The sequence below is a fragment of the Magnusiomyces paraingens genome (assembly GCF_902498895.1).
Source record: "Magnusiomyces paraingens strain CBS 517.90 genome assembly, contig: contig4, whole genome shotgun sequence".
NCBI lineage: Eukaryota > Fungi > Ascomycota > Dipodascomycetes > Dipodascales > Dipodascaceae > Magnusiomyces > Magnusiomyces paraingens.
This window is the reverse complement of record NW_022474070.1, coordinates 230,513-245,960: the sequence shown is the minus strand read 5'-3', so window position 1 is coordinate 245,960 and position 15,448 is coordinate 230,513. Positions and strand designations below refer to the sequence as shown.

At 33.8% G+C, this 15,448-nt stretch overlaps 2 protein-coding genes across 2 annotated transcripts; one reads left to right on the top strand and one right to left on the bottom strand.

Moving 5' to 3' along the window:
- Positions 1-1,587: 1,587 nt before the first annotated feature.
- Positions 1,588-2,547, bottom strand: SAPINGB_P004855 (uncharacterized protein; the record flags this gene model as incomplete). Its single annotated transcript, XM_031999570.1, has 1 exon — positions 1,588-2,547. The coding sequence occupies one exon, from the start codon at positions 2,545-2,547 to the stop codon at positions 1,588-1,590; it is 960 nt and encodes a 319-aa protein (XP_031855461.1).
- Positions 2,548-9,303: 6,756 nt separating this feature from the next.
- Positions 9,304-14,068, top strand: SAPINGB_P004854 (uncharacterized protein; the record flags this gene model as incomplete). Its single annotated transcript, XM_031999569.1, has 2 exons — positions 9,304-13,027; positions 13,077-14,068. 2 exons carry the CDS (start codon positions 9,304-9,306, stop codon positions 14,066-14,068), a joined length of 4,716 nt encoding a protein of 1,571 aa, XP_031855460.1.
- Positions 14,069-15,448: the final 1,380 nt, after the last annotated feature.

The following is a 15,448-nucleotide window of genomic DNA, read 5'->3' as shown; positions in this document are numbered from 1 at the left end:
TTTATTTTTTTAATAATAAAAATAATAATTCAGGATAAAAAAAAAAAACAAATATCATAACATGATCATGATCTACTTATTATGATGAGATATATATATATACATTTCTAATTACAGAAAGAGAAAGAGAGAGAAAAAAAATAAAAGTGGCATTATTTCTAACTAATCAATCATATCACGCACTTTTTTTATTTAGTCTTTGTAATAAGGATTCTAAGGTGATGTTTGTGGTGGTGGTTGTGGTTACTATGATGATGATGATGACGATATTGCGGGGAGGAGGGTAAAAGAAGAGAATTGAAATAAGTGCTTAGTAATATTGTTGTATTAATGGTATTGTAATTACAATTACAATATATAAACCCTAACCCATGAATAAATTTTATAAAAAAAAAATACCCACGTGCCCCTCCAATTTCCCCCTCCCCCTCCTTTTAATAAAATTCTTGAAGATACAGTAGAAGCAGTAGAAGCAGTAGAAGCAGCAGCAGCAGCAGCAGCAGCAGCAGCAGCAGCTTTTAAGAGGCGATGCAAAGACAATCAACTCTTCTCTTATTTGTTCAAATCAACAAAAAAAAATAACAAAATTTTTATTTTTATTTTTATTTTTCAAACGAGTTAAATCAATAAATTGAGATGAGGGACCTAAAATGAAAAAAAAAAATAATAGATAACTAGCTAGGTTTTAAGTGATTAATTCAAAAAAAAAATTTTTTTTTTTTTTTCTTTTTAAATTAATGGGGAGAAAGATTGGAACAAACAAACTAACCCCACGTATGCCTTCTGACATCACCTTCAACAACAAAAAAATAAAAAAAATAAAACTTTTAAAGGATCCATTTAGTACCTCGATGGTTACAACAATCACTTCAACAACAACAACAACAACTTCTTCTTTTTCTTCTTCATCTTCTTCTTTAAAAAAAAAAAAAAAAAAAAATTAGTTACCTCGGTCTTTCAAAAGTTTTTTTTTTTTTTTTTTTAAACAAACTTACATGCAACATACTATTCCCGTTTAAACCTCCGAGTTTATGCGGATATGAATGCCTTTTGCCTACATAATAAAATTTAATATTTAATATTTAAATTTTTTTTTTTGTAGATATTAGGCTTTAAGCCTTGTAATATTTAAAGTGATCCGATCAAAAAAGCTCTTTTTAATTTACGAGCCATTTTTCTATTTTATTGTAAAAGTGGAAGAAACAAGATTCCAAATAGTTATATAATAATAATAATAATAAACGTAAAAAAAAAACACACACACAACTCAACAGATGCAAAGAGAGAATATGAAAAAGTAGAATTTGTTCATAATTTGTTCAAAAAAACCCCCCCCAAATTCCATCCATAATGACAATATCAAGGTAAAGTCGTCAATTATTCTAGAGACAAAACAACAATGTTCCTTATTTTTTTTATTTTGGCCCATTTTCTTTCGTCAGAGCTTAGAAATGCACAATAACCAAAGTGTCCCATTTGTAACTACACATAATTTTTTTTTTTTTTTTTTGACACCACCTTCTTCTCATGTGGTGGCATCATCATTATCATGTGTAAAAACAATATATAGATAACTTCCATTTTTGCTTAAAGCGTGGTTTGATCGTAGGCAGCAACCAAACCAATGCCTTGGTATCGCGCACCCGACCCAGAGTTCCGCCGCAGGCGGTGGTGAGGTCGATAAGGAGTGGTGGGAGACATTGGTGTTGCTGCACTCTTATCAGAGCCAGCAAAGCCACCACCACTAGTTTGTAATTGCTCCAGACGCTGTGCAAGGCCCGAAGACGATATGCTGTTTGAAGCATCATTGGGTATGTTTGATGCTGTGCTGCTTTGTTGTTGTATAGAAGAATAGGAGGGGAAGGCAGGAATGCCAGCAGCCAAATGGCTCACATCTTGGTGGGTAGGTGCAGCAAAGTCCGGCTCTGCAGACACGACCCGCGAAAGAGTGCCTCCATCATAACGACCATAATTATGGTGAGGGTTATTGCTTGCGTAACTTGAAGGCCCATTAACGCCTGCAGTAGATCCTGGTCTAGAAACTGATGATGCACGATACTCATTTTCTGACGTGGCAGGGCTGTGTGTGCGATCAGTAGTAGAGGAATCCACGCGAGAAATGGCGCGTGATAGGTTCATGGCTTCATCGGCAGTGATTGGGGGTGCAATATTTGAGTAGCGGGGCCGCGAGAGTGAGCGTGCACGCCGCGAAGCTGTGGAAGCTGATGTTCCTGTATAAGATGCTGGTTGATTATAGGGGGTATTATTTAAATCAGATTGAATGTTACTGTGGGTAGAGTCAGTACTAGGGCTGCGAGGGTTAAAGAAGCCACCAAAGGTAGATGAGAAGAAAGAAGGATGAGATGTTGATGAAGATGATGTAGGATGCTGTTGTTGTTGTTGTTGTTGTTGAATAGAAGAAGGAGCAGCAGAAGCAGCAGCCGAGGGCTGCAAGGTGGGTTGTGCAGCAGTGGCAGCAGCAGCAGTGGTGGCGGATTGTGAAGCGCCGGAGCCCGGGGTCTTTGATGAGCCGGAAAAGAACTGCATAAGAATGGCTGGAGAGAGAGAGTTAAAATAATTGATAGAGAGTAAGCAAATAAGCGATTAAAAAAAAAGTCAAACAGTAGTATAAAGGAATAAAGGGAAGATTGGGAAAAAGGAAGGTTTTTTTTTTTTAAAAAAATCAAAAAAAAAAGGGGAAAGTAAAAAAAAAATAAATAAAAGACATGATGGGATGTGCGGATTTCAGAATATTTATATATTTATATATTTGTGTGTGTGTGTGTGTGTGTGTATGTGTGACTAAGAAAAAAAAAAGTTCTCCCCGGCAAAAAAAAAAAAAAAGTCAGATGCCCATGGGCTCATCTTTCGGTCCATTTTGGGCCAGCAAAAAAAAAAAAAATTTTAGTCCTTTTTTTTTTTTTTTTTTTTTTTTTTTCAATATAATAATTAAAAAATTAAAAAATTAAAAAAATTAAAACATCTTCTTTTAGTATTCATTTTCATTTTCATTTTCATTTTCAATTTTAAACCAAAAAAAAAAAAAAAAAACGACTCTTTATAATGATATTTGTATTTATATATATATATATAATACCATCGTTAGCCCTTTTTAGATTTTTATGGAAAAAAAAATAAAATTATTCCCTCCAAGTCAATTGCGCACATCTCAAAGATTGATTGATTGATTGCTTGTTATTTATTTATTATTTTTAGGAGTTTCCAACTTTGTTTCTTGAGCTTTTTTTATATATATATATACTAAATCTTAGTCAAAGCTGCGCACTTTTTATTTAATTCTTCATAATATCATCTCTTTATTCATCCACTATTAAAATAAAAATTAAAAAAAATTAAAAAAAAACAAAAAGGAAACAACATATATATATACACCAAATACCAAACCAAATACCATCTTTTCTCCAATAGATAAGCCTGGAACAAAAAAAAAAAAGCCTTGGGATGCTTTAAACTCTGTTGTAGTAAGGTCACGTGGACAACTGCGGGCTTTGTCTGACCGTAGAACATGGAGACAACAAAAAAATGAGAAAATAAATAAATAAATAAATAAATAAATTAATAAAATAAAAATTCAAAAGGAGTAAATTATTTCTTAATTTTTTTTTCTCCTTCTTCTTCTTTACTGATTGTTGTTAAAATATCTTTATTTTTTCCCCTTCTCTGGTTCTTTAAAATGTGGTATATATATACCACAAAGGTAATTTCCCCGGATTTTTTGTTTTTTTTTTGTTTTTGGTTTCAATCACGAGAAAAAACAATAACAGAAAATCCCCTTTTTTAATTAATTAAATCAAATACTTTGTCTCCCAAATCATTCATCTGGTTATTAAGCAAGTAAGCAATCAAAAAAATAAAAATCTAGAAAGACAAAAAAAAAAAAAAAAAGAAAGATGACTACTATTACTACTATTCTTTCGCACGTCATTTATTCATTTTCCAGAAATATATTCCTGTTAAGCAACTCGGATGGCTGGTTCCCTTTATTATTTTGGTGATGATATGTATGTGTGTATATGTGTGATGCATTTCTTGAAAAAAAAAAAAAATAAATCAAAAATAATCCGCTCTCTCATCCCGCAGGCTTACAAATATAATTTTTTTTTTTTTTTTGTAAATTCAAAATTACTCGAGTAGCTCCATAAATCTCCAAGCGGATCCCCACTCCCAGCCACTCACGAAACATTCATTTTGCGTAACTGCAGGTGGTGGCATAGGTGATGATGGTGGTAAATTATTACTATATATATATATATTTGATATACAAATAGACATTGAAGTACCTTTGGTAGTGAGATACTATTCTCTTTAGATAATATGCGGGATTGTGGTGGAGAATGTTGTTGTTGGTGGACAGCAAACTACTCGTCTTTCCATCTTTTCTTCCGGTTTTTTCTTGCGGACTTTTTTTATTTTGACCCCGCGCATCAAATTCGGATTAATTTTAGAAAAAGAAGAAATAACTAAAAAAAATGAAAATGGAAATGAAAATGAAAATAAAAATAAAAATAAAAATAAATGAAAATCAGTTTAAAAACTGACTGCAATACAATGCAATTTTTTTTTTAATAAATCATTTCTTAATAAAATACTAATCGCCATTTTTCTCCTGTTCAAACACCGTATTCCTTAAACACCCTAACCCTTATATGCGAGATCGGGCCGACAACCGGACTATTTACATAAATTATTGAAAAAAAAAAAATGGAGGGTTGCGTCCGGACATTGTCAAATCAAAAAAAACACACACACACACCAAACCAAACCAAAATAATAATAATAATAATAATAATAATAATAATAATAATAATAATAATAATAATAATAATAATAATAATAATAATAATAATAATAATAATAATAATAATAATAATAATAATAATAATAATAATAATAATAATAATAATAATAATAATAATAATAATAATAATAATAAAAAAAGAAGTCTTATAGAGGAGTATCAAATTTTTAATAAATTAATCAATTAAACAAAGAATCGGTTCCTAGTTTCGCATGATCAAAATGATTTTACCATTCTGTGGAAAAAAAATTTATATAAAAGAAAAGAAATAGAAATTATCTTCTTCCCTCTTTCTTCACCCCTTGGGTTTCGGTAAAAACAAACATTTTATTTAATCAGTCACATTTATTCTCAGCCGTGTCGTTAATCACCAACAGAACAAGCCGAGAAAATAGAAATCAATCAATTTATTAATCAATCATTCAATCAGGTTGGAAAGAATATCCTATATAGTACAGTAGAAAAAAAAACAATTTTAAATTAAAAAAAAATGATGATGTCAACGGACCAATTTCCATCTTTGTACAAAGTCACTTTTAACTTTTTAAAGAATCAACGGCTTCTTTTGGTAATTGTTGTAAACCTTTGAAATACTCTATTTCCTCAAAGTCTTCCACCCCTCCTTATCTCCTCTAGCAATATTAATAATACTTTTTGATAAAGATGAATTTGTAGAATTAATTAAGCAGATGATCTTTGTTAGTGACGTCGCAATGTAGACAATAAAAAGGTCTCGTAAGAGTTAAAATATTAAATAATAAAAAAAAAAACTTTCTGTGTATGTCATAAATTTAGCCTTTTTTTTTTCTTTACCCCAGATTTTTGAAAAAAAAAAATAAAATAAAATATTTTTAAACATTGCCCACAAACAAGGCCTTATCAGCCCCAAATATACATCCCCACGCAAGCTTATATTCTCTCCTCTATTACCCCACAAAATACTTTCCTAATTGAGTAATATGTGACCCCGGCCTAACAAAAAAAAATCCATTAATTTAGAAATCTTCCTCTTTCCTCTTTCCAATTTTCTCCCCTACCCCCCCACAAAAAAAGATGCTTATTATAATGCTAAGTTCTCTCAGTTTATTTTCGTACGGCATCTACATATAAATAAATAAATAAAAAAAAAACTAAATCTCGTGTATTCTTTCTTTCCTTTTTTTTTTTTTTTTTTTTTTTTTTTTATAAAGGACTGGACCAATTTTTTTTTTTTTCATAGACAAAAAAAAATAAAAAAAAAAACTTCAATTTCAATCCCCCCACCTTCGTCCTCTTTCCTTTTCTTTAGTGTTTGAGTAAGCATATATATATATATATATATAAATACACACATATAAAAATAAAGCAGCCACTACTCTTAAGCCCCCCCGCCTCCCCCCGCGGGGTAAAAATACCATTAATGCACTTTTGGTACCTTAAACACATTCACATGTGCTTGAAATCCGAAATATTCATATGAAGAAAAAATTAAAAAAAAAAAATTAAAAAAAAAATTAAAAAAAGAAAAGGATCATTGGACTGAATATTGTAAACATTAAATAAATACCAAAGTAAATAGAATGTGGAGATATTTAAAGAGGGGATATTTTTTTTTTTTTTTTTAAATATAAACTTTTGATAGAAAAAAATATAAAAACTTTCTTTCATTCTTTCTTTCTCTCATATTTATTTCTTGTGAAGATGAGCTTTCATAATAAACCTAATTCAAGAAATAAATAATGACAAATTTATAATTGTAACATTGTCACGTGAATGTAACACAAACTATTGTCATGGGACTCAATTTTTATTTCCAATTATGTACTTTGTACCTTCATTATCAAACATTAATTTCTCTTAAACTTCATTTCACACATCCTTAAAAATAATGAATACACAAACTTATTTATAAATACTTATATAAAAAATATTAAAAAAAACTTTGGTAACTCAAAATGTCATAAAAGGAACTGAGATTTGATTGTTTGGTTGAACCAGAAAATCATTCTTTTAATACTAAATATCTATCATTTACATATAATCCAGACTGTTAGAATTTAATTTATTTTCAATTTAGTATACATTGTTTTTATATATACTAATTTTTTTCTGGGGTTTTAAAAAAACAGACTAGAAACTGTACTATTTTGCGTCTCTAAAATTTTCTTTTCAGGAACTTCATATATATATATACATATATTGGTTTATAAAATAAACCGATCATGATTATTCGAGATTGTAAGAGTCCAAAAACTGAAATAAAATACAGATAATCTTTTTTCCAGTCATTTTTTTTTCTCTTTAAGGCTGATCTATAAAAAACAGAAACAAAATTTCACTCCTTCTTTATGGCATATTGTTTTCCGACCTCAACTTACTTTATTTTTTTAAAGACATTTAAAAAAAAAAAATAAAAAACCTTCACGATACTATCTCAGATCTCATCATATAAATTAACTAGATTTGACTCACTTTATTTTGGATTTAAGTCTGGTTTACTTTTATTTATTTATTTATTTTTTTTTTTTTTGCTCTGTCGTTGAGAGGTCTCTAAAATTATACAACCGCAGGTGAAAAAAAAACAAAAAACAAAACATCCTGCCTTCCATCACCACCCTAGAAACAAGGTCTTTCGTGATCGTAGCTTTTAACAAAAACAATAAAAATTTTTTTTTTTCAACTATCTTTTTAATAAATTATTCAAGAAACGCATTATTTTTTTTTTTTAGAGAGAATACCCTGTTTTCGCCTCATTCTTAACGATTCTATATTACTCCCTTTCACTTTTTTTTTAAGGGTCCTAGACTATGATGCTCGACTCATTCTTATTTCTAAACATGGCAAGTGATACTATACAAATGGTGGTAAGTTTTATTGTTGAATAATAAAACTCTCTTAACTAGGTTGTTTGGACTCAAATTTTACATACATTTCTTTATATTAATTAAAGAACTATCTTTACTTCAATTTTTTTATGGAAAGATATTAAAAACAATATTAGAATACAAAGAAACCCTGTTTTTTTTTAATTTTTTTTTTAAAAAAATAACGTTTCAGTCAAAAAAAAAAAGAATTAATTAATTTCCATTTAATAACAAACCTTAGAAATCCGCCCACAAAAATCAAAATATTCAAAAGCTTACCACAATCCCATTTTTATTTTTATTTTCATTTTTATTTTCCCCGTTCAACACTTTGAATGTACATCAACAACTATTTCAATCGAAAATCAATTGACCAATGATCAACTTTTGGAAATACACACTAAAGTTTTTTTTTTCTCTTTTAAAGTTTTACATCTGATTTTTTCTAATACAAAAATTAAAAAGGGTTAAATTGATATCTTACTTTACTTTACTTTATTTTCATTTTATATTATTTTTGGGTCGTTTCCAAAAAAAGAGAGGCCACTCATCTCCAACAAAAAAAAAAAAAACTTATTATAGATCTATTAGGAACTCCTTTTTTTTTGTTAAAAAAAAAGTCCTTGGATTGTCGAACATGTCCAATGTATTTATACCAACCGAGTTTTAGTTTTTTTTTTTTCTATAGTCTTTCACCTAATTCATATTTAAGAATACAATTTTCATTTTTTTTTATCAGCAACCTCCTCCATCCCGATTCCCATCTTTTTCCATATAAAAAATGTCTTTCAAATGTCTTGACTTTGAAAGAAATGAAGGCATATTGTATACCCTTGATTATTTGCCATTATTTGAAACACCACGGGAAGAGTTGATTACAAGCTTAAAAAGATAAAAAAATAATTCCAACGTCCCACTATGACAATTGCAAAAACAAAAAATATATATATATATATTTTATGACAGCTTCTTCTTTATCTTTTCTCCAAAAAAGTTATGGCGTTTTAATTAATAGATCTATCACACGCCAATTTATTTATTTTATTTTTTTTTCTTTTCCAGCTGATCAATCCTGTCAAACTCTTGTCCTCCATTTTGTTTCACTTTCTCAATGACGAGATATTTCTTATTAGTACAAAAAAAAAGAAAAAGATAATAGAAAAACAATAGCAGAAATATTTTAATAAAACCATTTTATAAACTTCTTTTCTAATGTTAATCATTTATTCTTTTTCTTTTATTCCAGATTTCTATTTTTCTTCCCAAGACCTTTCTCGATTTTTTGCATGATTCCTGACACCTTGTTTTTTTAAATTTACGCACTCATATACCCTATTTCCCGTAATATATAAAATCTAATCAAAATCTTCATTTTTTTTTCCCGTTTTTTATATCTCCCTCATCCTCATTACTTTAAATTTGCCAATTATTTCTTATATTCATCAAAGTTGTTCTAGTGCTTGCTGGCCATTACACTCTTTAAGCTCAGCCGTCCACTATCTAGTTTTTTTTTTTACCAGTCCTAATTTTACCACGCTCATTACCTGCAACACCCAGACTTTTTTTTTTTTTCTTCTCTTTCAAACTCTTTTCTCCATTTAACTTCCTCCTAGCCAACCTTCGCTACTCTCTCTCTTTACAATGCCTGTCCCGCTGACCGTCCGCATTCGAAGGTACAGGGTCCAGCTCATTTTCATAGCTGTTTTCTTCATATTTCTCTTTCAATACCACAAATCATCCAACTTTGCTCCTGTAACATTCCCTAACGAGCCACCTCAGCAACCCATAGTTCACAATGTCCCAGTCGCAGAACAAGAAGCAGTCCTGCCAAACAAACAACTCCCGAAGCTAAACAAAGAACAAGACGACATCTCTCTTGACCGCACAAGGCCAAAGAAAGTTGCACCAAAAATTCTTGAGGCTCCCGATGTTCCCTTTGAAGAAGACGTCGGAGTTGCCGGTGCCGCTGCTGAAGCTGCCACCGCTGCTATTGCCGCTTCCAAAAATGAAAAACCTTCTTCTGAAAACACAATCACCAATGACAACCAACCACTGAAATTCCCACCAAGTTTGGGCGGTGGCACCATCACTGGCAATATCAACATTGACCGCCTTAACAATGCCAATCCTAATGACATCAACCCCAAGGGCAAGAGCTCGCTTCCTCAGTTGCCCTCTGCAGACGATCCTCTTGCTCCCAAGTATACTCCAGGTGACAATATTGTCTACCTCCCTTCAAACCGCCACAGTACGATCCGTGCCATTGACAGGGTTCTCGAGCCCACATACGAGGACTGGATCACTTTAGAAATCATTGGTACTGGAAATACAAATACTCGTCTTGACGGTATCGGTGGATCATTCCGTCCTAAAGTTTCAAAGCTTCCACGCTCCCAGAATTTCCCCCCATCAAGTATCATCTCTCTGCCTTCCGGTGGAACCACCCTTCCTCAAATCCAAGCTACTACCTTTTACACTCAGTCCGATTCTGATCGCACTGAGCGTCTTCGCCGTCTGGAACGTGCAAAGGAGGTTTTCCGCATTGCTTGGAATCAGTACCGCACTCATGCATGGGGTTATGACGAAATCAAACCTGTTTCCCAAGTCGCCTTTAACCCATTTGCTGGATGGGCTGCCACACTTGTCGACGCTCTTGATACAATGCAGATCATGGGTCTTACCACGGAGTTTCAAGAAGCCATAGAACTTTTGAAGACGATTGACTTCTCTAGCACCTTTAGAATAGACATTCCTCTCTTTGAAACTGTCATTCGTTACCTTGGTGGACTTCTCTCTGCATATGATCTCTCTAACCAGAGCGAAAAGGTTTTGCTGGACAAGGCCATTCAACTCGCTGACAACCTAATGGGTGCATTTGATACCCCAAATAGATTCCCTCGCCTACATTTCAAGTGGGAGGACACCCAACAAAAATACAAGGAACGTGCGGGCTCTTCTTCCAATCTTGCAGAGTTTGGCTCTCTTTCTGTAGAGTTTACTCGTCTTGCCCAGCTTACTGGAAACAACACTTATTACGATGCCGTTGATCGTCTCACCCAAGCGTTGGCCCGTAAAGCCCCAGGTCTCTCCAAGCCATATCTCTTTCCACCAGGGCTTGACACTTCCGGATGTAACCTGGTTCCTCTTGATTCAAACTCTGAAAGCAACGCCCAAAAGTCTCAGAGAAACCTCCCGCTTGCTGGAGAAACTGTAGTGGACGCTGCTGAAAGTTCAGCATCTTCTTCAGCTGTTGCTGACGGGTCTATTAGCACTATTCCTCTATCACTACTAAGCTCTAATAGTATCACTCTTTCTTCTTCATCTACAACTATTTCATCTCCATCCTCCTCCTTCTCCTCTTCCTCGGCTACCCAGACTACTACGCCGTCTGCCACGTCTACCTCTACCACTTCTATTCCTACGTCATTGTCAACCACTTTAACCACACCAACCTCTTCTTCCACTTCATCTAATGCTGTTACCTCTCCTACCACCAGCGCTGGTTTTTCCGACTCTGCGGCTTCTACTTCTTCTCCTAACATTTTTCAGAACCAAGCCACCGTCATCACCCAGACTCAGACCCCTACAACTGTTGCCGTTTCCACAGTATCCCCTTCCACATCATTTTCCGTTCAAAACTCAGCGTCAACAATTAGCCAAGTTGCTTCAGAAAACACTGTTTCCGTTGACTCCATTGTTCTTGTTCAAAATGATCCAACTGCTGTTACGGCTACTTTGACCCAAACAAGTCCCGGTGCAAATGCATTTTTCTCCAGCGCCAACAACCAAAACTACATTGCCAATAATGTTTACAATGGCGGGAATGCAGTTACACCTTCTTTGATCTCAGTTGTCAGCTCTAACTCTCTGGCCACTGGCCAAATTTTTATTGCTAATCCTACCCCCACTTTTAACATTAACAATGTCCCAACAACAGTTGTTTTGTTCAACCGCGAAGAGGATAGTGCCGGGGATGATGACGAGTCTAATGCTGAAGACAATTCTAATAAAGGTGTTGCCCTTGAACGTCGCCAATTAGGTTATACTTTTCAAGCAAGTACTAAGGTTAGCGTTAGCGGTCCTGGGGCTGTTAGCGTTGCAGCCGCTGCAGCTGCTGTGGTTGGAGGAAACAACAATGGGCAAGCTCGGGTTTATACTAAAACCGTTTATGCAAGCACACCAAAAGCTGCTAGCACACAGGCTAGTGATGTCGGGTCTTCTGCTGGTTCACAAGCCGGTTTGAGTGGATCTCAAGCTGGCTCACTAGCTGGTTCTTTCTCAGGATCAAATGGCTTTCAAGCAGGCTCTAATGCATTTTCTGGTAATGGCTTTGCTCAGGCATTTGCCCAGGCAGGTAATGCTGTAGCTGTAGCCAATGTCAATCTCAATTCACCCGCTGTTGCTTTTGTTGCACCCACAATGGTTTCTTCAGTACAAACCCTGACACACCCTTCAGTTCAAGTGCAGGTCAATTCTGGTACCCAATCAGCTCAAGTGCAATCTGTTAGCACTACTATCAATCAGTCCCCTACTGTTCAGTCTCCATATACAATAACCACTACTGTTAAAGCTCCTGTTCAATCCCAGTCTCCATATACAATAACCACTGTTATTAAGGCCTCACCTTCCCAAGAAACTCAGGAAATTCAAAGGTCAACACAATCTACAGCAGATGTTTCATTGACTTCAACTTTAACGTCTACATTTTCTTCTGATGCCTCAGGATCTGTTCAAGTTCAAGTTGGGGCTCAAGCTGGTACTTCAGTTGCTGGTCAAGGAAGCACGCAAGTCCAGGATTTCACATCTGTTGAGGCTAATGGTGCAAATATAGAAGTTGAAGCTACAACTTCTGCACAAGCTGGGAATGTTGGAACTACCACCTCTGCCCAAGGTGCTCGGCAAACTACTTTTTATATCGCTTCTTCTGCTTCTGCATTCCAATCCTCTCCCAATTCCGCAAGTGTTAATGCTGTTGGCTCTGTTTCTACATCTATTGGGGATGTTGGGACTTCTAATTACGACACTGCAAATGATTCTGATGCTATTTCTAATGATGACTCCACAACCACTGGGTCTCTTTTTGATTTCTCTGCTTATGCGAACAAATTTGACTTGTCTAAGATGTCTCTTAACAGCAAGTTCCCTTTCATTAAGATTAGAAATTCTGAAGCAGAATCTTCTAGTTTTGCTAAGCGTGGTGTCATTGTGCCAGAAATTGCTCAGGCTGAGTCGGCAGATAATATTGAAAAGAGACAGTCTTCATCAACAACAACTTCTGATGGTCTTCAAAAAGTTATTGCAGTTTATACTGGTGGTCAAGCTGTATTGACTGGTTGTCAAAGTCAAGATCTTGTTGCCAAAGATAGTGAGTTTTTTTTTTTTGGTTCATCAAACATACTAACTTATTTTTTTAGGTCAAAATGGTTCTACTCTGAGTATGAGTGGTGGGACAGATAGTGCCTACGAATACTATTTAAAAGAGTATATCCTTCTCAATGGTGCTGACGACTCTTTGAGAACTCTTTATACAAATACTATTGATGCTGCTAATGACAATTTAGTTTATAAGCCCATGGTTGAAGGTGATCCTGATATTCTGTTTATGGGTGCAGTTGTCAATCGTGAAAATGGATTTTATCAGTTTGATGCTCAAATGTCTCATTTAACCTGTTTTGTTGGTGGAATGTATGCCATGGGCTCTAAAATCTTTAACCGGCCTGATGATTTGGAAATTGCTCGCAAACTGACACAAGGGTGTGTTTGGGCATACAATTCCACTCGAACTGGTATCATGCCGGAGTCTTTTACTGCTAGACGTTGTCCATCTTCTTCGTCCACTTGCCATTTTGATTTTGACACGGTGGATGAGGTGGTCCAAGAAGACAGCACCAACATTCTCAACTCTCTTCACCAACAAGGAATTTCAACTGAAAGTTATGACGCTTATTCTTTCATGACTAAACCAAATGTTTCAGTTATTAGTGATGGAAATGGGGGAACTAGATGGCCTGTTGATGGAAATTATGACCAGCCCAAATCTTTCATCAGAATGGACTGCAGATACGTTTTACGCCCTGAAGCGTTGGAAAGTGTTTTCTACATGTACCGAATTACTGGTGAAAAGATTTGGCAGGATCAAGGTTGGCAGATGTTTGAAAGCATAGTCAATGCTTCAAAGATTGAATCGGGTAGTGGATCTATTCAAGGTTATTCTGGTATTAGTGATGTTTCTGATGATCGACCTCTTTCACAACAACCTGACAAATATTTGGATTCCGCGGAAAGTTTTTGGTGGGCAGAAACTCTCAAATATGCATACCTTTTGTTCGCCGACCCAGACGTGATTTCGCTGGACGACTATGTTCTTAACACTGAAGCGCATCCATTAAGACGACGAACAGCTTAAAAAAGATATAGTCAGAAAAAGAAATCTGATAGATTTACTAACCGCACCAAATTTTTTATGAAAATAATGATAAAATGACTACGAGAGATGAATTATTTAATATATAGTAGATAAATTTATGAATTTAATTGTTGATTTATGACGAAAAGGAAATTTCATACGACCACAAAAAACCAATTATTACCAATTATTACCAATTATTACCAATTATTAACAATTCCTCATTGAGTACATTCAAATGTATTATTTTTACTTGAAGAATGTAGATTACAGTAGTTATTAAAGATAAATTCTTTATTCTGAGTCACTTCCAAAGGTTGAATTAATACTTAGATAGTTGTAAGCTTATCAAGAGCTTATTTCCTTTGAATGATCAAGAAACTATTTCAGCCTTGTACGAAACAAGCAAAAAAGTAAAACATCCAAAAAAAATATTTGTTACATATATAAACTCAAGCAAATAGAAATCCGGGATTCTTGAATCAATGTCTAAGCTAGATTTTTTTTTTTTGATAGTTTTGGGAATTCGACACAGTGCAATTCAGGAACTTTTTATTCCTCCCCCTTTTTTGAATTTATTATTTGAATAAATTGGTAACAAAACTTATCTTACACTTTTTCTTTTCTCTTTTCTCTTTTCTCTTTTCTCTTTTTTTTATTTTTTTTTTTCAAACAAAAATATTGCCTGGTTTAAATTTTTTATACCATTGTTTTTCTTTAATTTTTCACACTAGAGGTGTGTTTTATATCACCTTTTCTGTTGTTTCAAAGTATTCATCAAAAAAGCCACATTCAAATAAATCCAGATTTCACATTCGCTACTGATAAAAAATTTAATTTTGATCTTGAAAATTTTTTCATAATACTTAGGCTTCTGATAAACTTCTTTTTTTTGCTTTTTTTTTTTTTTGTCTATATCTATCTTTGGTACCTAATTTTGTCAACTGTTTTTTTTTCCTCGCAAGATTTTGTAAATGGACCAGAACCAACCTGAAAACACTTTCATGGTGGGAAAGTGTTCCTTGGGTCACTGTATTCCATACTGTCTTTCGGGGGAATTTCTGTTATTTTGTTCTTCTAAAAATCGTCTTTCTGCAGCCAGAAATGAGGATTCATCTCATCAAACTACGTGGAACGCTTATTATGGAGAAAGAGACAAAATACCTTTGAGTGATATAGACAAAATTCAAACAGTTATTATATTTTTTTCTTATTTAAAACTAGATAAAGAGTCAGAAAAAATCACCCACCATCTTTCCCGAATCAAAGACTTGGGAGTGCAAAATGACAGGCTTAAAAAACTTGTTTTGGTCATTGAAAAAGGAGAAGGATACAATGAAAATCATCCTCCAGGTTTCAAACCACCCTCAAACATTTTAT